Source organism: Astatotilapia calliptera, chromosome 14, assembly GCF_900246225.1.
Source record: "Astatotilapia calliptera chromosome 14, fAstCal1.2, whole genome shotgun sequence".
NCBI classification, from domain to species: Eukaryota; Metazoa; Chordata; class Actinopteri; order Cichliformes; family Cichlidae; genus Astatotilapia; species Astatotilapia calliptera.
This window is the reverse complement of record NC_039315.1, coordinates 24,949,863-24,973,696: the sequence shown is the minus strand read 5'-3', so window position 1 is coordinate 24,973,696 and position 23,834 is coordinate 24,949,863. Positions and strand designations below refer to the sequence as shown.

General features: G+C 42.9%; 1 protein-coding gene across 4 annotated transcripts in view; it reads left to right on the top strand.

Annotated features, from left to right (window-relative positions):
* veph1 (ventricular zone expressed PH domain-containing 1) overlaps positions 1 to 23,834 on the top strand; it is a 95,234-nt gene that overhangs the window by 46,175 nt on the left and 25,225 nt on the right. For all 4 annotated transcript variants that reach the window (XM_026191529.1, XM_026191531.1, XM_026191530.1 and 1 more), the window contains 6 exons: positions 3,301 to 3,521; positions 5,167 to 5,373; positions 8,354 to 8,727; positions 13,359 to 13,498; positions 13,757 to 13,891; positions 23,513 to 23,630. In XM_026191529.1, coding sequence (XP_026047314.1) covers positions 3,301 to 3,521; positions 5,167 to 5,373; positions 8,354 to 8,727; positions 13,359 to 13,498; positions 13,757 to 13,891; positions 23,513 to 23,630 — 1,195 coding nt within the window. The remainder of the gene's footprint in view (positions 1 to 3,300; positions 3,522 to 5,166; positions 5,374 to 8,353; positions 8,728 to 13,358; positions 13,499 to 13,756; positions 13,892 to 23,512; positions 23,631 to 23,834) is intronic.

The window sequence follows — 23,834 nt, the reverse complement described above, 5'->3', positions numbered from 1 at the left end:
TGGGAACTGGTACACGCTGTCGTATACGCCGGTCAAGCACATCCCGAACATGCTCAATGGGTGACATGTCCGGTGAGTATGCTGGCCATGCAAGAACTGGGACATTCTCAGCTGCCATCTGCCCTGAACAATGTGAACCATGATTCATCCGTGAAGCGCACACCTCTCCAACGTGCCAGACGCCATCGAATGTGAGCATTTGCCCACACAAGTCTGTTACGGCGACGAGCTGGAGTCAGGTCAAGACCCCGATGAGGACGACGGGCATGCAGTTGAGCTTCCCTGAGACGGTTTCTGACAGTTTGGGCAGAAATGGTTTGGTTGTGCAAACCAATTGTTCCAGCAGCTGTCTGGGTGGCTGGTCTCAGATGATCTTGGAGGTGAACCTGCTGGATGTGGAGGTCCTGGGCTGGTGTGGTTACACGAGGTCTGCGGTTGTGAGGCCGGTTGGATGTGCTGCCATATTCTCTGAAACGCCTGTGGAGACGGCTTATGGTTGAGAAATGAACATTCAATGCACGGGTGACAGATCTGGTTGACATTCCTGCTGTCAGCATGCCAATTGCACGCTCCCTCATTGCTTGTGGCATCTGTGGCATTTTGCTGTGAGACAAAACTGCACATTCCAGGGTGGCCTTTTGTTGTGGGCAGTCTGAGGTACACCTGTGCACTACTCATGATGTCAGATCAGCATCCTGATGTGGCACACCTGTGAGGTGGGATGGATTATCTCAATATGGCAGATGTGCCCACTACCACACATTTGGACTGATTTGTGACCACTGTTTGGGAGGGATGGTTATATTGTGTATCTGGAATGAATTTTAGGTCTCTACGTCCATCCCATGGGGAATGGGAGCAAAAACAAAAGTGTTGCGTTTATATTTTTGTTCAGTGTAGATTGGTGCTATATATATATATATATATATATATATATATATATATATATATATATATATATATATATATATAAATTCAATTCGACAGAACAATAAAAGATATATATATTTGTTTGAAAGCTTAGCTTTAAACTTGTAAACTTAGCTTTACATCAGGGAGGCCACAAAGTCAAACTCACCCAGCAGCTGATCACAGTCCCTGCTCATATCGGATGGTGACTGTGGAGCCCGCTGGCAAATCTCAGATAATGTGCATCATTGCAGTTTCTTTAGCCTGCAACAGTTGTAGCTGCCTCTCCAAGCCACTTTGCAACCCACCCACACCCTACCCCGCTCCACCTTTGCATGCTGCATCTGACTCTGTGAATTAACAAACTTCTTCTAAATAAATTGATCTCCACACTAACTTAAAGTCTTTGAGATGATTATGATTAAGATTGTCAGTTGATTTTAGGCAGTGTTACACAAATTCTATATACCTGAAAGATAAATATAATCGTATTTGTTTGCTGTTGTTTTTATTTAATAAATGAAGAGACTGTAGAGTGACTGTGCCAGAATGCAGCTCCAATTGAAGCTAATGCAAAGAAGCAAGGGAAGAAGGGAAAAGAAAATAACTGGGTGGTAAGCAGCGAGAGGATTTGGCTTGTCACTGTTCCGATGCAATGTTTTCTTTCTTTGCTTTTTCTCTTTTGGTTTGAATCCCCCGGTATTTAATGTTTTGTACACACCAGCGCAGGTGCTATTGCCAGAGGAGCTTGGCTCAAATTATTGTCAGTGACTGAAACAGAATGGGCCACAGTTTGTTTCCCAGGGAGGCATTTGGAAATTTATTTGTTCAGACGCAAGGCTGAAAAACCATAAATCTCTAGATCTGTGTCAGTCTTCTGCAGATTGGCAGTTTGGAAGAAGATCTGCTCCCCCCTGCCATCATTTTCTGGAAAACATGGAAGCTCATAATTAAAAACAGCTAGTAGTTCTTTTTTAAGACCTTCCTGTTATTGTCCTTTTTGGCAGAGCTTTACAAAAGGGTTTAGCTTTTAAAGCCGTAATGTGTTCAGGATACGAAATCAAGGCCAAGTGCTGTCTCCAAATAATTAAACGTAATTTGACGATTGAAGAGATCTTCATATGTCCGGCAGATTTTTAAATTTTATGCTATTACTCTCAGTTCCAAAGTGAAAATGATGCGAGCCTCTGCGTATGCTGCAATATTTGGAAGAATTTTAGTAAATCCTTAAAAAGTAAAATCTTCTGGAAAAGCCTGAACTTTAGTTCAGACGTAGCCAAAGCCTGAGCTCCAGCCACGCTCCGGAGTCCTTTTTGTGCAGAGCCGTGGAAACTCCTAAATACCTGCTTGGCATGTTGTTAGGTTTAAATTTTTTTTAAAAGTCAAGTTCTTCCTTTTGTGGTAGTTTTGGGATCCACATAATAGAAACGAAGTATCCTACAGAGAGTGCTTTTGAGGCATGCCTGAACGATGCTGTAACTGCGTTGTTCTCTCCTCGTTACAAGGTGTTCTAGAGGGCTGGAAACAGAGGTTGGCTCTGCCCGCCATCAATCAATCACTTCTTATCTGAGAATTCGAGAAGGAAGGAGAGTGTTTTGAGTTTTTAGTTCTGCAATGTGAGTTTTATAAGACGCAAGTGTTTAAAAAAAGGTTTTTGACCACAGATGGGGATTTTTTGGCTTTAGTTCTGCCCTAAAACACCACAAGAGAGCTCTCACTCACCTTTGATCATCTCCTGTCACGCCGATTTCTGCGCTCTGTTTAAAATGCGGCTGCTCCTGTTAAATAAAGCTGATTACATTAAAGTATACGTTACACAATTTTGTATACAGAAATATATATACAAGAGAGGCATGGGGCGTCTATTGAGGGGGTATTGCACAGGTCATATTCCTGGTTAAGTATTACTCTCTCAACAGTCACAAGACTGTATATGTGCTGGATTTCATTTGTACAGAAACATGCTGGGAATGATGAAATGTGGTTATTACGGCAGTTCAGTTGGAAAGCTATTACATTTGGGAAAAGAACAAGTTTGTATTTTAAAAAGTTTGCTGGGAGCCAGCCTGCATGTGTTTGTATTTATTATTGTTTGCTATGATTTAGTAACAAAAGAAGTTACACCAAACCCTCCCAAACAGACGGGAAGAGGAAAACTCATGTGTGTTGAATTACCATAGCTAAAATTCACGCTTTCTTCACCAAAACACATGTAACTCAACAATATTCCCAAACTGCTGCAAAACACAACACTGGCCCCATTTTAAATGAGAAATAAACCATTAAGCAGTAAAAAATCTTCCTCAAAGTCCTCGGTTATTTTTCTGTTTAATTTTATACCAAGACCAGTGTCGGCCAGGGCTGATATTATGTGTGGTCTCCTTTCTCCAGACTCATGCTCACAGCTCGCTGGTCTACCTGGTGTCCCTTCTGGGCAGCATGGAGCACAGCTTTCACCACACCCTTCTGCTGGAGGTCAGAGCGCTGACCGACCGTTACCCATCTTTACTGGGCGGCTGCGGTAAAGACATCTACAGGATGAGCAACTCTTTCACTGCAATAGCCAGGCTTCTGGGAAGACGACTGGAGGAGAAATCAACGTCACACTGCAGGTTAGGAAACACCTGTTAACATGGGCTGCATGAAATCTCTTAGCGGTGGTCACCTAAAATCTTAAATAGTGTCTCTACAGCCTCTATGGATTGCAGCAGCTACTATGGAGAGTAGCTAGAGACAACTAGAGATTGATATTCAAGTGTTGCTGATTATATTCTTGTTATGTTTTGCATTCGCTCAGGAGTCACTTTAATAAAATTCGAGTTTGTGCAGACTAAGCAACTACAATGCTCTGTTTCTTCCTTTTATTTAAAAAGGGATTTGTGCACTCACTGGCCAGTTTATTAGGTTCACCTGGTCAACTGCATGTTAATATAAAAAAAAAAAATCTAATCAGCCACCCACGTGGCAGCAGCTCAGTGCATTTTGGCATGTGGATATGGTCAATACGGCCTGCTGAAGTTCAAACCGAGCATCAGAATGAGGAAGAATTTATATGACTTTGAATGTGGCATGGTTTTTTTGGTGCCAGATGGTTTGGTCTGAGGATTTCAGAAACTGCTGATCTGATGGGACTTTCCCACACAATCATATCCAGGGTTTACAGAGAACGGTCTGAAAATACATATTCTGCTATTCTGTTGATAGCAGAGGACCCCCAGGGTGGTCGAGAATGACTGAGCTACGATCCTGTGGGACTTCCAGATACAGGCGGACAAACTAGTGATGGTCAAGTAGAGAAAGGCGACCGTAGTGACGGATGTAGCTATACCAAGTGATAACAACATTAGGAAGAAGGACCACGAGAAGCTCAAGAAATACCAAGAGCTGCGAGAACAACTCGAGAAGATGTGGAGGGTAAAGGCAGAAGTGGTCTCGGGACAGTGACCCCCAAACTGGGCGAGTGGCTCCAGCAGATCCCAGTAACAACATCTGACATCTCTGTCCAGAAGAGCACAGTTCTAGGAACAGCTAAGATACTGCACAGAGCCCTCAAGCTCCCAGGCCTTTGATAGAGCACCCGAGCTTGAAGGATGAAGGCTGCCCCACAGGGCGAGTGGGGGATTTTTTTTTGTGTCAGAGACTGAGTCATAAAGAGAATACACATACTGACTCGACACATTGAGCTGTGTTACTTTGATCGTGATGCTAAAATCAAATCTGGGTCTGTTACAGCGCACTGTTATTTAAGGTCATTAAAATATTTTTCTTTTTGGTTTTGCCTTCAAAACAATCTGCGTGCACAAGAAGTGAACACGCCATACCGTGCATACGCTGGCCAAGAGTCATCTGGCTGCCCTGTGGAAATGACACACACACAGCTCTCTTCTAAATAAGAACATTGTGTGCAGAGTTTGAGGCTTCGAAAGACTTTGCTTGGGGTCTTTTGGAAGAGAGATAGAAGGGGGAAAGGATTGGAGGGAGGCAAAGGCAGTTTATTAGTGAAAGAGCAGGGGGGAGTGGAAAGGAAGCCCTCTTTCAAACAAGTAGAAGTTTTGAAGGATATTTGTATAAAAACACAAGTAAGGAATGAAAAACAGAAAAGAGCGAAAGAGGGTTCAACACAATTTGAACCAATTAATGTAAGAAAGAAGCAAATTAAGCCAACGTTTGCCAGAGGGGGAGAAACTTGTGACACCGTCAGCTTCAGGTCACACGTATAGCAACTATAATGTGAACTCTGGCTCTGTGTGCATTCAGGGTGGATGAGGCGTTCCAATCAGATGGAGGAGGAGGAGCACCAGAGCAGCAGCTGCAGGTGAAGATCCAGGCCTTTGAGGAGAAACTGGGAGACACGGTGGAAGATGAGGAGGAGGAGGCAGCAGGGGAGGACTCTCCTGCCCCGCAGCGACGCTACAGCCTAAGCCAAACAGTCAGGGAGGAGAGGCGTGAGATGAGATTCAACAGGTCAGTTAGTAAGAACATGCTTCTGCTCAGTGTCCTCTGAAATCTGACTGGATAGAAAAAACATATTTTTATGAAGAATCTGGTGGATTTGAAGAGATGCCTTGAGCCAAGAAGACGTTTCTATATGTGTGTTTGTTGAAGAATGTAAACACTGCCACACTTGGAAAATTTTGTTTATTTTATGAAATCGAAATGACACAAATTTACATATAAAACAGTGACCAGGTACATCACTGCCTCAAAAGTTAAAGACTGTGTTGGAGGTGTGTTGCAAAGTGGCTTGCAGCAGCAACTGCATCTGTAGCAGGCTAAAGCAATTACAATAGGGCTTCCTTTATGAGATATACCAATGGGATGGTATCAGCTGAGCCAGCAGACACTGAGTGCTGGCATAGAAAGAAATTAAACATTAGCCATGTTTTTGCAAAAACAAGCACATGTCTTTAATTCTTCTGTATATTGTCCTCTAAAATTTAGACATTTTATGTCTTGGGGGGTTTATGTTGCTGTGTTTTGTTAGTGGGATAAAACTGTACTTAGAATGTCCTGGAGTATACCTGGTTGTCAGGTTGCAGTTTATACAGTTACTCACATGTCATACCTGTATGTGTGTGTGTGCGTGTGTGTGTGTGTATATATATATATATATATATATATATATATATATATATATATATATAAACACCCAGCACGCCCCTGCGGGCGGTTTATCCTTCAAGCTCGGGTCCTCTACCAGAGGCCTGGGAGCTTGAGGGTCCTGCGCAGTATCTTAGCTGTTCCCAGGACTGCGCTCTTCTGGACAGAGATCTCCGATGTTGTTCCCGGGATCTGCTGGAGCCACTCGCCTAGCTTGGGAGTCACCGCACCTAGTGCTCCGATTACCACGGGGACCACCGTTACCTTCACCCTCCACATCCTCTCGAGCTCTTCTCTGAGCCCTTGGTATTTCTCCAGCTTCTCGTGTTCCTTCTTCCTGATATTGCTGTCATTCGGAACCGCTACATCGATCACTACGGCCGTCTTCTTCTGTTTGTCTACCACCACTATGTCCGGTTGGTTAGCCACCACCATTTTGTCCGTCTGTATCTGGAAGTCCCACAGGATCTTAGCTCGGTCATTCTCCACCACCCTTGGGGGCATCTCCCATTTTGACCTCGGGACTTCCAGGTTATACTCGGCACAGATGTTCCTGTACACTATGCCGGCCACTTGGTTATGGCGTTCCATGTATGCCTTGCCTGCTAGCATCTTTCACCCTGCTGTTATGTGCTGGATTGTCTCTGGGGCATCTTTACACAGCCTGCACCTGGGGTCTTGCCTGGTGTGATAGACCCCAGCCTCTATGGATCTTGTACTCAGAGCTTGTTCTTGTGCTGCCATGATTAGTGCCTCTGTGCTGTCTTTCAGTCCAGCTTTGTCCAGCCACTGGTAGGATTTCTGGATATCAGCCACCTCCTCTATCTGCCGGTGGTACATACCGTGCAGGGGCTGTCCTTCCATGATGGTTCCTCGTTTCCCTCCTCTTTCTTGGGTTTCTGCTGCCTGAGGTATTCACTGAGCACTCGGTCAGTTGGGGCCATCTTCCCAATGTATTCTTGGATGTTCCTTGTCTCATCCTGGACTGTGGTGCTGACACTCACCAGTCCCCGGCCCCCTTCCTTCCGCTTAGCGTACAGCCTCAGGGTGCTGGACTTGGGGTGAAACCCTCCATGCATGGTAAGGAGCTTTCTTGTCTTTATGTCAGTGGCTTCTATCTCCTCCTTTGGCCAGCCTATTACCCCAGCAGGGTACCTGATCACGGGCAGGGCGTACGTGTTGATGGCCCGGATCTTGTTCTTACCATTCAGCTGACTCCTCAGGACTTGCCTGACCCTCTGCAGGTACTTGGTGGTTGCAGCCTTTCTAGCGGCCTCTTCATGGTTCCCATTTGCCTGCGGGATCCCCAGGTACTTGTAACTGTCCTCTATGTTTGCAATGTTGCCTTCTGGTAGTTCAATCCCCTCAGTTCTGACTACCTTCCCTCTCTTTGATACCATCCGACTACACTTCTCCAGTCCGAACGACATTCCAATGTCATTGCTGTATAGCCTGGTAGTGTGGATCAGTGAATCGATGTCTCGTTCACTCTTGGCATACAGCTTGATGTCATCCATGTACAGGAGGTGGCTGACAACTGCTCCGTTCCGTAGTCGGTATCCGTAGCCAGTCTTGTTAATGATCTCACTGAGGGGGTTCAGGCCTATGCAGAACAGCAGTGGGGACAGAGCATCTCCTTGGTAGATCCCGCACTTGATGGTGACTTGTGCTATGGGCTTGGAGTCGGCCTCTAATGTTGTACGCCACATCCCCATTGAGTTCCTGATGAAGGCTCTTAGGGTCCCATTGATCTTGTACAATTCTAGGCATTCCAGTATCCAGCTGTGGGGCATTGAGTCATAGGCCTTCTTGTAATCAATCCAGGCAGTGCACAGGTTGGTCAGTCTGGTCTTGCAGTCTCGGCTGATTGTTCTGTCTACCAGTAGCTGGTGTTTTGCGCCTCTGGTATTCTTGCCAATTCCTTTCTGTGTCCCGCTCATGTATTGACCCATGTGCCTGTTCATCTTAGCCGATATGATGCCTGACAGGAGCTTCCATGTAGTACTGAGGCAGGTTATTGGTCGGTAGTTGGAGGGCCAATATATACTACCGACCTATATATATATATATATATATATATATATATATATATATATATATATATATATATATATATATATATATATATAATTTTTTTTTTTTTTCATTATCATCTTTGTAGTACAAAATGCTCGCTTGGTGAGATGTCCTACTACTCTGGAAGTTGTAATTTCTTTGTGGCTTAAGGATATTACATCATTTCTCAAAGTAGAAAAAAGTAGAACAGTCAACAAATATTGATGAAGAGGTACCAGAAACATTTTTATTGCTTTAACTGTTAATTTCTTCATGCTCTCTCTCCTAGGTCAAAGAGCCTGGCTCTCAATGCCGTGCGTTCTCGGTCCATTAACTCAGACGAAGGGGAGGACGGTGAAGGGGTGGAGCTCAGCACAGATAGCGCCTTTTCCAACACTTTGCCTAATCACCATTCAGAAAACCACGAAGTCTCACCTGCTGAGAGGAAATTGACAGATGGCTCTCTGGTCGGCGTCACTCCGCTAGACAGAGCGGCTAAAGAGGTGGAGAAAAATCAAAACAGAGAGAAGGATGGACAGAAAGGAGAGTGGGCGGAGCCTGACAGACTTTACATCCATTTAAGAGACAATATGGAGATGATCGGAGATTTCTGTAAAGTAATGGTGCAGCAGATCCCCATCCCAGAGCAGTGTGTGATAGAAGGTAATGCATGCTGGTAGAAGCTGGTCTTCAGTATTAATCCACAAGTATTTAAGCAGAAGTTGATCAATAAACGTAGGTTCCATGGAGACTGTCAAAGGCAGGGTTTATTTAACCTGCTGAACCTGAATGAGATTACAATCAGACTTGGTGATTAATGGGTATTAATGGGATGTGGTATGAATATACCTCATCTTCTCCTGTCTTTCATTCCCACTGTGTGTCTCTAACACACTGACACAGATGCAACGCTCAGCTGAGGGTTGATTTTTGCCTCCAAAGCTCCAAATTGAGAGGGATTTGTTTCTCCAGGAGCACTAATTTGATTTTAGTTATGCGCTCACTGATTACTGATTTTAATCCTATCCAGACTGTAATTTACCCACACCCTCACCCCTACCACGCCCCTGAATGCCGTTTTCTTTGGTCTTCCCAAAATTTCTATGCTGTCTGAACAAATACTGTAGACTGATTATTTGTGTGCTAAAGGCTTTCCAGTCGCTGAGAATCAGCAGCCCGTGAGGTGATGAGGTTCATGTGATTTTCCTGTGGAATTTTCAACCGCCTCGTATAATTTAGCAGTGGCTAAAACTCCAGATGACATCAATCTAGTTAGTGAGGTGCCTAATGTCTAATCGTGCCTAATATCTCCTATTAATCATTTCTAAATGGGACTTGTTAGGGGTTATTTGACATTAAGCATGAGAGGGGAAACAGCACACACACACACACACACACACACACTACACAGTGAAAAAATAGCCAGTGTTTCAGCTGAGCTGCTGATCTGGGCTTGCGGTATATGGACCCCACAAAGGAATAACAGAAACAAGGAAAACTTTTGGATGACATCCAATCTTTGCAGTTCAGGTTCAAAATCACATCAACGTAATAGGATCAAAATATCATTATTTTTAATGGGAACTGAGAATGGTTGTTAGCATTAAATCGGGCCTTGAAGAAAGGCTGATGATTCAATTATAAAAACAAACCAGCAGTGTGTGTGTGTGTGTGTGTGTGTGTGTGTGTGTGTGTGTGTGTGTGTGTGTGTGTGTGTGTGTGTGTGTGTCACTACTTTCAGATTTCCTTGCATTAAGGTTGCAGTAACAGTTGTTCAGCTAAAGATTTTGGATCTAATACAGACTTGTGTGCGCGCCCATGTCCAAATTGGAGCAGCGTGACAGTGTGACAGTTCATATAGGAAGCTGCCGTAATTGGAAAAAGAAGAAACATGCACATCTCCAAGCACCTGCATCAAGACGGAGGGCATGCACTGAAGAAACACAGCCAGAAAGCAATCAGTAATCAATTTGTCTTGTAATCAGTTTACAAAAGGGTTTATTCCAACCCTTTCAGGCCTGCTTATTCTGATTGGGATGTTTATTTGAGGCATTTTTATTCTGTTTGGGGTGTACAGGTAGCCAATGGCAATCTGGCAGATAAGGCACAGTGAACTAGGGTTATAAATACAGAGGGAGTTGATTAGGGCAATATGTTTAAGTGAGCAGAGAGGCACTGAGGGTCAGGTGACTGGCGGTGGGAAACGGGACAGGCCGGAGCGGCTGAGTGTGAAATGACAGAAGAGGCAGTGTGGGGAAAAACAGGCAACCAGAAAGAATCACACAGGCAAAATCTGCAAAGCTAAGTAGAAACAGATGAATGGTATGCATATGTAGGATGTTTGCAAGAAGCACACGTGTGCATGGGAGCAGTTTTGGTGAGCGTGAATGATGAGCACTTTCCTACTTTTGTGCTTGGAGCTCAGGTAGAATCAAAACACCAGTTCAACCAGTTCAAATAAGCAAGAAACAAGAAACCGCTTAAACTAATCTAATCCATTTTCTGAAACTTTCCAATCCATTTTCACAATTCCGCACACCTTCTTCTCATATTTAGGGATTTGGTGCTTTATTTTCATTCAGTTCAGATCATTTCTGCTTATTTTCAGTTTTCCAATTCGATTCGGTTCACTTGGATTAAGCCTTCACTGCCATCTTTTAGCGGCTCTTGTCATCACCTTTTGCATATCCAAACGTTTTTTAACTCGACCCAGCCCCTCCTACGATGATAAATCCTAATGTGACGTAAGTAATAAAAACGCATCATGTGGACTTGTTTTACAAAATGAGCACATTTAGAAAGAAACGCATTTAGCTGGACAACGAGAGCTCCCAGAGCCTACACAGCACATTCAACAATACATGTTATCATATGCATATTACTGCAGTTTAAGTAAACAGTTAGACATGATATTCCAGTGTGTACTCCTTTCTCTGAGCCAACCACAGACACAAGGTTGTAGTGAGGCATTATTCTTTTCACCATATTCATGATGAAAAACACAGAAAACCAGATGCGTACCCGATACAGCACAGGAGGTGGTGATATTTTGATTGACACGTGAGGATGTTATTGCTCCGCCTTTGGCCTTAATGTCATTTTATCTGAGAGGCAGCCAAGAGTCAAACGGCACCCACACATTACACACACATGAAAACAGGAAACAAGACAGAAAATAACAAACTCCTCCTTTGGCCTCTGGTTAATTGATTAAATCTGAAGGTGAATGTAAATATAACCAGCAGTTGTGTACTTTGAGTTTGATGGCTTAGTATTTGGTCCTGCTGGCAATGAGAATCCACCCAAAGGCTCGCAGCCTATGAGGTCACGGGTGGTCTCAGCTGGATGATGTCATCATGCTCCTGGCTGACCTTCCCACGAGCTGCTGACCCTTCATCTCACAGGATGAGGATTACACAGAAGAGTGCGCTTGAGCGCTCAGTCCAAACATATATTCTGCACGTCTGCACGTGCACATGGACACAGTAAAAACACGCTGCGTCCACATGCTTTTTTGTTGATGCCGCACTCACAGGGTGCCTCTTTGCTGCTCGGAGTTTTTCTGCTGATTTCATCGTGAGCTGCTCTTGGTTTGTAGATGATGCCTTTTGGGTGGGATTCTGTTGTTATCGTCAGTCTTACTCGTTCTCTTTCTTTTGTTTGAAAGCTGGGTACATTAGTATAATGCAGGACTTTCTAAACTGGAGCTCGTGTACGGCACTGTGCAAAAGTTTTGTTTTTTTTTTACTAATTTTTAATCAGTCCTTCAGGCTTTGTCTGAAAAACAAGTGTTTCTGGCTTGTGTTTCACACTAGATTTTGTACCTGATCAGACAAACAACCAATTTTAAATTGAATCGTTAGGCTCTTTGTCACTGAAGTTATGAAAAAGCACAAAATATCATCTTTGCACCAACAATATGATTCAAAAAGAGCTATGAGCCGAAAACTTGGCAGATCTGAGCGCAGTATGAAGTGTGTCCTTAAAATAATTTGGGGAAACTGAATAAGTGGAGTACAAAGAACAAGTGGCAGAAGAGGATGAACAGTATCTGAAATGAAATCTGGCCTTTCAGTTGATCTATCTACAGTTTGCTAGAGCCTCATCAGAAATGTCAGACGTGTCTCAGTGGAAGCAAGAAGCCAGTGTTAAGGAAGGGAGACGGGGAGAAAAGGCTGAGGTATGCCAACTCACACAAGAGCTGGACTGAAAATCAGTGACAACAGGTCTGATAGAGTGATGAATCCAGATGTGAAATTTCTGGTTTGTCACTGTGCAGAGAAAAAGGTCAGGAGAGAGATACAACAGTGAGTGTCTACATTCATCTGTAAAACGTGATGGAGGCTCTGTCATGCAGTGGTGTTGGGGATCTTGTCAAAACTGGTGGAATTATGAATGTAAATCAGATTTTGAGCCACCATGCAATACCATCTGGAACGTATCTTATTGGCAGTGAAGTGAAAGCATACCTAGATAGCAAACACACAATGTCATGGATTGGCCTCCCCAGAGTCTGGACCCCAACACTATTGAAGCAGTGTGGGACCATGTTGACAGAGAACAGAAAAGCCAGCATCCAAGGAAGAGCTTTGAATATCTTAAACGATTCCTAAAAAGAAATGATAAGAAAGCTAATGTAAGAGAGTTCAGGCTGTGTTGAAGAATAAAACTGTCCATACCAAATATGACTTTTAAACTCATTAGAATTGTACAAACTCCATTTCCATCTTCCATCCATCCATCTTCTTCCGCTAATCCGAAGCTGGACGAGTGATATAATCTCTCCAGCATGTCCTGGGTTTGCTCGGGGGCCTCCTCTCGGTGGGACATGCCCGGAACACCCCACCCAGCAGGCATCCTTTTCAGATGCCCGAACCACTTCAACTGGCTCCTTTCAATGTGGAGGAGCAGCGGCTGTCCTCTGAGCCCCTCCCGGATGGCTAAACTTCTCACCCTATCTCTAAGGTAGAGGCCAGCCACCCTTCAGAGTTAGCTCTTCACCACGAGGGACTGGTACAGCGTCTGCATCACTGCAGCCGCAGCACCTGCCGTAGGTGCCGTAGGGGTCGCCTGCATTGTGTGCTGGGAGGCAGCCAGGAGTGGAGGCCCTGGCAGACTGATCCCAATACCAAGACTGTCAATTTTCCATTATTACTGGTATCGTCAGTTTGTTGAGCGAAGTTTGCCAAAGGCAGCGAAGAAAATACACAAGACCACGTGCAAATGCGGAGAATCATTTTGAATGATTTGGTAAATATTAATATTTTATCATTTTTGCTCTTTTCGTGATGCAGATTCCAGTCGAGGTTGTGCGGCCAAGCTTTCGTTCTCCTGTCCTTTGAAGGGTCACTACTGTCTGTACGCCAAATCCTGCTTCAACCTGACCAGCCAACAGCCGCATCTATGGATTCACATCATGTTGTTACATTTACAGGTGCACCCAAATGTCCCGCTGTAAAAGCACACAAATGTGTTAGTAAGTGTAAGACGTGCATCTGATGTCATTGGTCTTTGGTTGCCTGAAGGTCTGAAATATGTTGTTTCTTAAACATTTCGTATTGGAGAATAATTGAGAACCTTCACTGACTAGGATAGTTTCACGCTCTTGCGCAGTCTTTTGTGTCTTTATCTGAACCATATCTCAGTTTTTAAATTTGTTTTTGTTCTCCTGCTCTTGTATTTTGTCTCTTAGAGTAAGTCCAGCGTACCTCTCAGCACCAGGGACGAGTGTGTCCAAAAACTGGGTTCTCTTTGGGAAAAGACGCAGCTTAAAGGAGCTCACAGCTTTTCTATGGCCATGACACAGCAGACTACCCCACACAAGAAGGTACTGGACCACCGCAGTGTGGGTGTGTGTGTGTGTGTGCGCAATCATGCAGCTTCCTCATAAAAGCTATCTGTTTCCACCAGAGAAGATGAAGTCATCGCTTGCGTAAAAGAAAGAAATAAAGATAGGGAAGCGTCAGCACCCACTTTGTTTAGATATGGAAGGCACTGAATGGACGTGTTTGTATACAGGACCTCCGTTCGCCCTGTCTTCTCATCTTTATCATGTCTGTTTGTGTGTTTGCAGATTTGAAACACTGAGAAAAAGCAATTGAACGAGAGGGGGGTTGGGTGGGAATGGTGTGGGGGGTGAATATGTGCGTCTGGTTTGGTGAGAACGTGGAAATGGGTGGTGTTCTTCGTGCTGTCGCTTCTTATGTGTGACAAGCTAAGTGCTCATTAGGAAATAATTAGGCTCACAAAGAAAATACAGCTGTTATTTGTCTTTCTCTAAACGTGTGTTGTGGTTGCAACCAGCTGTGGTTCCCATATGGAGCCCTTACAGAAAAAAACACAAGTACACTTACAGTGCTGAGAAAAAGTGTTTGGCTTCTTCCTGTGTTCTTAGTTTGTTTGCATATTTTGCACACTTACATGTCAAATTTTAACATTAGACAAAGATAAGCTGAGTAAAAAGAAAGTGCAGGTTTTAAATGATGATTTTATTTATTTAATCAAACCTGTCTGCCCTCTAAACGTTAATAACTTGGTGTGCCACTCGCAGCAGCAAAAGCTGCACTCAAGTGTTTGTGATAACTGGCAATGCATCTTTTGCATCACTGTGGAGGAATTCTTCTTTGCAGAATTGTTTTAATTCAGCCACACTGGAGGGTTTTCCAACATAAACAGCCTGTTTAAGGTCGTGCCAAAGCATCTCAATCTGATTTAAGTCCGGACTTTGAGTAGGCCACTCCAAAACCTTCATTTTGTTTGTTTTAACCATTCAGAGGTGGACTTGCTGGTGTGTTTTGGATCATTGTCTTGGTGCATAACCCCTGTGTGATTGAGCTTCAGGTCATGAACTGACGGTCGGTCATTCTCCTTCTGGATTTTCTGGTAGAGAGCAGAATTCATGGTTCCATCAGTTACAGGAAGTCAGCGCCAGATCATCACACTGCCAGCACCACATTTGACTTAATTGCTGTGTTAGTTTTATGGTAGCTGTAACGGGACTCAAACCTTCTACTAAGTTCAGTTTTTGTCTTATGAGTCCACAGAATCTTTTTCCAAAAGTCTTGGGAATCATCACACGTGAGACGAACTTTTGTTTTCTCTTTTGTCAACAGGTTTTTCTCCTTGAACTCTCCGGTTTTTGCCCAGTCGCTTTCTTGTTGTTCAATCACGGAAACTTAATTGGGAGTGTGTGTGGACACGTTTATGTCGCCACATGTTAAAACAGCTGCGCTTAGCACTTATACACCTGCGTCACATACATACCCATAGGGTAAACAACCTCACTCTCTCACTGTCTGATTTGATTATCCACGAGCGAATTACTTTCCTGATGATCTCAATAGTCCTAAATTAGATCACATTAAACTCTTGTTTGTTTTAGCTGGAGGCCTATAAAAACACAGACCCTGAAGCTACACATGCAGTGATTTTTTACATTTATGGGCCATATAGCCATGCTGATAACACAGTGCTTCAGCTGACACGCTCGTTGTTGTGTTTGGTCAGACAAATCCCTTGTACGTGCCAACAACAACAGTGACTTTACAACTTACGATGATCATTCACTTTCACTATTTCATGTTAGTAAAACTGTAAGCTCTCTTTCCCACTCAATTACTGCTGTTTTATCAGGTGCCTGTCAGATTATGGCCCTCTTTTAAAAGCGTATTTTCTTGTGTGCCACATTTATTACTGTCACTGAGTCCTAGTTCCTTGCTTCAGTTTCTGGTTTTGTTCATGATCATTCTGCCTGATGTTTGTTTTGTATAACCTGTAGTCTTCCCCGCTTGTGCCCCTGTGTATCACCTTAGTACAGCGGTCCCCAACCCCCGGGCCGTCCATGAGTCGTTTGGTACCGGGCCGCGAGAGTTGAGGCTCGGGTGCGAAATTGATGGTTTTCAGGATTTTTACGTTAACTCGGTTTCCCTGGGTCTTTTCCCGTGTTGTATTTGTGTGTCTTATTTTGAAAGAAATATTTATGTGTTACCATAGCAACCAGAGAGCATTAAGGGGCAGAGAGGAGGACGTTACTCTCAATGTTGTTGGCGCATTTCAGGAGGACGCTGCTAATAAAGTTACACAATTACACAGTGAATTTGTGTTTATTATTATTATATTTACAAAATACCACATTTTTTGTCTTGATCGTGTCATTTTATTTTGTTGTATTTATCCTGTTTTACTTTTGTAGACTTTTGTACTTTGTGCTTGTCACGTTATCCCTGATCTGTTCCCTGTTCCACTGTAGCTTCATTACCTTTTGTATTTATTGTTCCCTAATGTGTTCCCTAGTGCTACCCACTGTAGTTTGCTTTTCCTCATGGCGCCTGGACTGTGTTTTTCTTTGATTGTTCCAGCATTAAATCTTTGCCGTAGGTTAATTTCCGCTAACGTCCACCATACTCCACACAGCGTATCCTGACATGGACCCTGAATCTTTGTGCTTTGCTCTTTGTTTCGACACACTGAGTCTTTCCTTTTCACTCGCTTTTTAAAAAAGCAATAGAAAAAATGAGATGGTTAAGTTTTTAGAAAAGGTCATGGATCACAGCATTCACCCTCTGAAAACCAGCTTACCCAGTGACTGTGACTGCTGGGCTTTAGAACGATTTACATGTGGCAATGACAATTATAATCACCACTGCCTAAAGTTGGTGCATTACTGTATACTGCGTATCTTGGTAGTAGTTAGTTGAGGCTCAGGAGGCAGATCAGATTGCGTGCAATTAGAAAGTTGGTGTCTCAGTCCCCAACTCCTCCAGTCTGCATGTTGAAGCCTTCTTGGCGAGGATACTAAACACCAAGAACAGCTACAACACCGTGGACGTTGATTAAACAGCTGTATTTGTTGGCCTGGGAATTTAGAAAAGGGTCTGCAAAGTTTCAGCACAATATTCCAACAATGCATAAGTGCAAATGTCTGTGAAAGAAATTATACTGTGTAAATGGACTGTTAATTGTTACGGTTAAGATCACTGCCTTCACATTAAAATGCACTTAGTGCAAAGTATTGACGGGGAGTGGCAAATACTGCACCGGTAGACTTAAACAAGTTTGCTCACCACTACTAAATTATCTTAGCAGAATGTAAAAACATGCTGATGCTGACAGCTTCGATTTTGGTGATCCGGAAACACAAAACAAGCAAAATTAGTGTTGAGGTGAAAGAAAAAAAACAAAGGTGTAATTTAAGAGGAGTAAGGAGGAGAAAGAGAGCCACTACTCTTTTCTCCATCCACATTCATCACACTGCCTCTTTGCTTTCTTTCCGCCTCAATGAGATCTACAGCTTCTCTCCTGTCACTGTCAGCCAAACAGCATCGCACATGATTTGACAGCAAGGAGAAGAGCCGCGGGACAAGGAAAGCTGTTATATGTGTGAGACAGAAAAGGTTACCAGTTACATCCGTACTGACAGGAAGATTTAAAGGGAGACCGTAGGGCTTTACAAGGCTTCGGTGATTTAAGAGGGGCTTGTGTTTAGCTTCTGACATTTTGGGTTAGTAGTTTTATGACACAGAGAAAAGCTGGTGGAAGCAAAAATGGGGGGATGGAGGGCCTAAGGGCAAGAGGGGGGGGGACCTTAAACAAGTTAATAACACTTGCTTTACAAGTTACAAATACATAAAGTTGGAAAATAGTAAAAGGTTAAAAGAATAAAGATGTAAAAGGATAAAAGTGAAGGAAATGAGGAGCAGAAAGGGTGGGGAGGAGCAAAGATGGTCAGATGGGATGCAGATGAAGAGAAAAGGAAACTGAGAGGAACTGAAGGGGCGGTTAGCAAGGAGTAAACTTTGCCGAGGAGAAAACTTAAGGAGTGGGGATTATCTTACATAGTGAGAGGAAGACATGGCACAAGATACGAAAGGAGACAGAGCAAAGTCCGTGGAAGGAGGTGATTGAAAAGTATTGTTTCACTCAGTTTTCCCAGCGCGTGACAGTTTGTTGATACAACTGTGGTGAAGATAACTTTTGATGGAGGGAGAGGAGGGAGGAAGGCGGGGTACTCGAAGATAAAGATGGGGCCGAGGCTGTGATTAGATAAAGATGCTCGGGGACGAAACAAGGGTAGAGGAGACAGCTGACCTCTGCGTGTGCCCGTGTGAAAGGAGTTTTATAGTCAGGACCCCGGCCTGCCAGACAGAGCCGCAGATGAAAGTCCGCAGGAACAGAAATAAAGCACGTCCCTGTTTATTGCTTCAGTCCGCCTCTCCTCCACTCCCCCTTCCCAACACTCCCTCTTCTTATCCACTCACCTTTCTCCAGACGTACACTCCCCTCCCTCCTCCTCCTTCCTGCTTCAGTCTCATTCAGTTTTCTCTGCGGAAATTTCACCTTTATTCTTACAACCTCATCAACCACATTTTTTCCCTCCATTTCTGGAGTTAATAACAGTTTGGCTTCTTAAAAAATCTTTTATCATTCCCAGTTTATTAGAATATCTGGATTTATGTTAGAAAAAAATGAATAAGATAAGATTTTAAATGGCAAAAACAACCTTAAGGACGCATTTTGCAGATTTGGTACATTGAGCATTGTTGCAGTCGCCGTCAGCCATGTGCACTGGCAATCTCGAATCTTGATGAAAATATAATTGTAAACTTAAACAAAATGATGAAAGGAGAGAGAGGAATGATAGAGAGAGGTGCACAAAGGGGGTTTAGTGAAATCTCTGCGAGGACAGACAGATTACATTCAGACTCACATAATCCAGCCTTTGTTTCTTCATCTCTTTATTGAATCCACCTTTGGGGGCTTGATGAATCAAACATGGCCATGTTTGTCCACACAAGCTGTTGCCCGGCTGCAAATTCATCTCTCCAACCTCAGCAGCATCAAAGCTCACATTTGAAAACACATACTGGATGTTTGTTCCGTGCATTACGGCCTTTCAGTTGCGATAATTTGATTAGACACATACGCTGGAGTTTAAGGCATTCTTGTAATGGGCTCTGGAAGCAAATACATCTGATCTTACTCATTTTTCTTTGTTGGTCATTCATTTCTTCTTGTATTTTGCAGCAGATGTCGGGTTTGCATTCACTGTTAGACACTGTTGCTCAACCTCTGACTCACAGCCGGTCCTTTTATCTTCTCTCTGCTTCTGTCTCCAGTTGCTGCTTTTCAGAGGTTTGCTGTGTCATCGGTAAACGATGTCAAAGCTATTTCAGTAATTGGCTCCTTGAAGGTCCGTAGAAAAGCTGTTTCTGCTTTTTCTTTTTCACTTGTAAAGCCAACAAAGACGAGATTCAGGTGAGTCTAAACTACGACACGATTCATGAGTCGTTCTGGTTTCTCATCCATCCACAGAACAACACCGTCAGGTCAGGTCAGTTTCATAATTTGCTGGACAAAGGCGGTTTGTGTATTTTTGTCTTTGTACATCACCAATTTGTGATTGAAGTGCAGACTTCCAACTTCAATTCAAGGAATTTTACAATTTGTTGGGGTTTTTTTTGCATTTGCTGTTCAGGATATTTGATATGATTCAAAGTGTTTAATATATTTTAACTATAATTTTAAATATGAGGTCCAAAGAGAGATGTCAGTGCAAGTGAGGCAGGCCATCGTTAGGCCGGAAAAAAAACAAAATAAACCTGTCAGTGTGATAGAGAGTGAGAACAAAAAAATCCGGACTGACTAAATCTAAAAACAATAAATTCACTGAGCAGCTCAGCAACACCAAAAAATGCCTCAAGTACCACAAAACGCGACCGAAGTGGCCGACAGGATTATTCCCATGGAAAAACAGCTTCACAGCATCAAACCAAGTCAAGAACACTCTCGGGGAGGTAAGAGTGTCAAGGTCTATAATTAAGAGATGCCTTCATGAATGTGAAAACAGTGGATTTACAACAAGCTGCAAACCACTGATTACACTCAAGAACAATAAGGTCAAATTAGACAGAAAACACTTTTAAAAAGCCTGCGCAGATCTGAAAGACATAGAAAAGACAAACAAAACCAAGACAAATGGTGAATGATGGGAAGAGAAAACAGGCATGTATGGCTGCCAGTAGAAGGAGGTCACTAGTGTTTATGGATGATGTGACTGCTGATAGAGCAAGATTTGATTTGTAATTGTAATGCATGAACATATATTTTTAATATATAATCAAATGCTACCACAGCCTGATAAGCACTCCTTTTAAAACGGGTGGAGTGGTTCTTTAACTATATTAACATTTGGTAGATAACCCCACCTTTGACGCTATTTAAAGACGGCTGTAAAAAGTCATGACACCCTCTGTGGGTTTACATTGGAGCCAGTTTGAAGCTCAGAGGTGCAGCTTACTGACATTTCCTGGAAATACTGCCTGGAGCTGCAGATGGCCAACGTTAGATACTTTAGCTAAATCCTGCTAACATATTATAATCAGTTAAAACAATAAACGCTCTCCTATATTTCCAGATAGCAACATATTAGGAACGTATTAGCGTAATTATGAAACACAGTGGAACTACGTGTGGGGGGAAGATGTGCACTGTATTTTCTAACATATTTGGTACCTCTGCAGTGTAGCAGAGTACAAGTATAAAACAGTATATTGCGAAAACAGTCGGGTAACGTATTTGTCATACCATTCGACTCTCATCTCCTCGTCTTCTCTTTTATCCTTTCACTAACTTTCTTGTCTTTCGCTCCTGCTTTTCTTTTGCAAATCTTTTTCTGCATTTGTTCATTTTGAAGCTTACATCTCCTGAAGACCACTCGGTCCACTGCACGTTATGAGTATATTAATGTTGGCGTAAACCCACAGATGTTCGGTCTCTCCCAAACCACATATGGTCTGGGTTTATCCGTATCTGCAGGCAAATCCCCTTCATTTTTAGTCATTTAAGTAGTAATAACATAAAAAATCAGATGTGACATCTTTCCTTTTTAACATCAAGGGGGATAAATTAAAACACACTAGTAGCTCAGCACAGTGTAGCTACATTCAGTTTTTTCTTATAGTCATTTAAATCCATCTGCATTTGTTAGCCTGCTTGCTGAAGTCAGAAGTTTTACTGATGATCAGTGTGCAAGAGCTGTTTTTAGAGAAATCCTGGAGCCGCGTGTATGTGGTAGGTTTGTTTCTGGGGTATTTGAACTGTGCAATCATGATAAAAGAGATCTGGGAAACCACATAACAGCACTGCAGAAACATGGTTTTAGTTAAAGATAATGTAAATTTATGGTAAATGTACGGTATATGTAAAAAAACAAAACAAAACTAATGGTAGTGATCGATCATTTTCATGTTTTTCTCCAAGGAAGAAAAAAAGAAATATGTCAAGTGTCACTGAAGTGTGTTTGTGTGAATTCAAAGTGAAGTATAACTCTTACCATGTGCAGGAGGTCTTGTGGGATTTCTGGTGGGGGTCTAGTCTTCCATTGTTTGCTCTTCTGACACAGATGCAAAGTTGATATTTTCAGGATTTTTGTTAAGTAGCTACTTCTTAGAGTTAAGAATCCCTTATGCATGTGTGATTTTGTATTTGCTTATGCCCTGAGCTGTTTAACAACCACAGGAATGTTAGTATAATCTAAATAAAACATAGATATATATAAAAATCCCCCGCTCGCCCCTGCGGGTGGTTCATCCTTCAAGCTCGGGTGCTCTCCCAGGGGCCCGGGGGCTTGAGGGGCCTGCGCAGTGTCTTAGCTGTTCCTAGGACGGCGCTCTTCTAGACAGAGATCTCAAATGTTGTTCCTGGGAGTGGGAACCACTCTTCCCAGCCTGGGGGTGACTGCACCGAGTGCTCCGGTTACCACTGGGACCACTGTTGCCTTCACCTTCCACATCTTCTCGAGTTCTTCTGTGAGCCCTTGGTATTTCTCGAGCTTCTCGTGTTCCTTCTTCCTGACGTTGCTGTCATTCGGTAATTCTGTAAACTCTTTGAAAGGTCTTTTAGTGCTTTTCGTGCAAGGGTCTGTGTGTTGCATGTAAACCACAAAGTGACGAGTATAATAATAACAGCAATCCGGAGCTACGCCAGCAGCTCAGGAAAAGCTCCGGAAAAGTGCAGCAATCAGTGCAAGAATTCTTCCATGAACTTGATCATGATTGTTTTAACCCACTTAAACACATCTTTTAATGAAATGTTTTTTATTCTTTTTTATTAAAAAGAATATATTTAACATTTATGACAGATAGTTAGATAAGTAGATACTTTATGGATCCCACAAAAGAAATTGTTGTTTTATAGCAGCATGATAAAGGATGAAAATAGTACAGTCTACAATAAAGTTAAAGTTACACTGTTATGTATGATTTAATCTCTTTGTTTTTGAGTTACCTCAGTTACAGCTGCTCCGGTCCCTTGATTGATGAGCCAAGAGGTGAAAAGGGGGCGGAGCAAGCCTAGATGGAGAACTGCAAATTGGCTCATTCCATAGCTCTGGATCATGGGGGGGAAATGGAGTTCGTTATGTTAGTTTCAGTTAGGTTTTGTGTGTTTTTGTGGGCTGATCAGCCCTATTTAAGTTTCTTTGTCTCATTTAGGGAGGTCAGTTTGTTTGAGTTGCCAGTATTGTTTGTTGTTAACTTTGAGTAGATTTCTGTTACTTTGACCTCTTTTATGGGCACAAGATTTTGATTTTTTTGTATAATTTAACCACCTTTGTTTTTGGGTTAAATAAAAAAACTTTTTTTCGGGACTTTAACCTGTGCCTGACTTTCTTTCACTCGCTCAATCACAAGGGGTTTTATAACACGAGAGAGTATAAACAGGTATATATACAACAGTGAGAAAAACAAAGAAGTGAAAATTGATTAATTAAATGCATTAATAAATACTATGTAGACTATAAATCTAAGAATGATGTTGTAACTTTCACCTTCCTGTTTTGGCTAAGTCATCTTATGGTCCTCAGCTGGTCCTCGTCCTTTACCTGCTTTCTTCTTTTTAATTCAGCCCGAGCCTAATTTTTGTACGTGTTTTTTTTGCCTTTTTCATGCAGATTCCAAAGCTTCCAATGATCCATCTTGGACACCACTCAGTTTTTTCTAATGTTAAATTCTTCTGCTTCAGCACAGATGCCTGATCTCTCCGTGATATTTCTCATTACATAGAGAAATGGGAGCTGAGCTGTCCCGCTGATGTACTCATTCCTTATCTTATCCATCCTGGTCACTCCCAGTATGAACATATGCACCTACAGCTCTGCCTCCTGTCTTTTTGGTATTGCCAACACCTCAAACAATGCATCATAGCATGCCATCTTGTAAATCTACCCTTTCTCACTTGCTGGTATCTCTATGTTACAAATCATCCCTCACACTCCTCTCCACCCGCTCCACCCTGCCCGCATCCTGTTCTTACTCTCTCTTGTGCACTGTCCGCTGCTTTGGATGGAGGCAGTCACTATTGATCACAGCAGATAGAAAGTTTAAATAGGACAGTTTAGTATTTGAGATGCTCAGTTGTTCCATGTATTTGTTTCCTTTCCGTTTGCCTTCAGGACCTGGACAACCTTCAGATCCAGCTAGAAGAGGTGCGCTTCTTCGACTTGTTTGGATACAGTGAGGAGGAAGGAGGCTGGCTCTGCTTCATGTGTAACAACCCTGAGAAAGCTACAGGTACACACACGCACACATATATGCACGCTAAGACGGGCACTGAGAATAGAAGGAATGAAGAAATGAGCTCTTCTTATCTGAAAATTGAAGCCCTCCACCTTTATAAACACTTCACTGTACATTTCCGCTCTTGCATATCGTCAAACATTGAAATTACACACTTTGCCTCACACACTTTGTCCTCCTGCGGTTTCCCCTGAATGG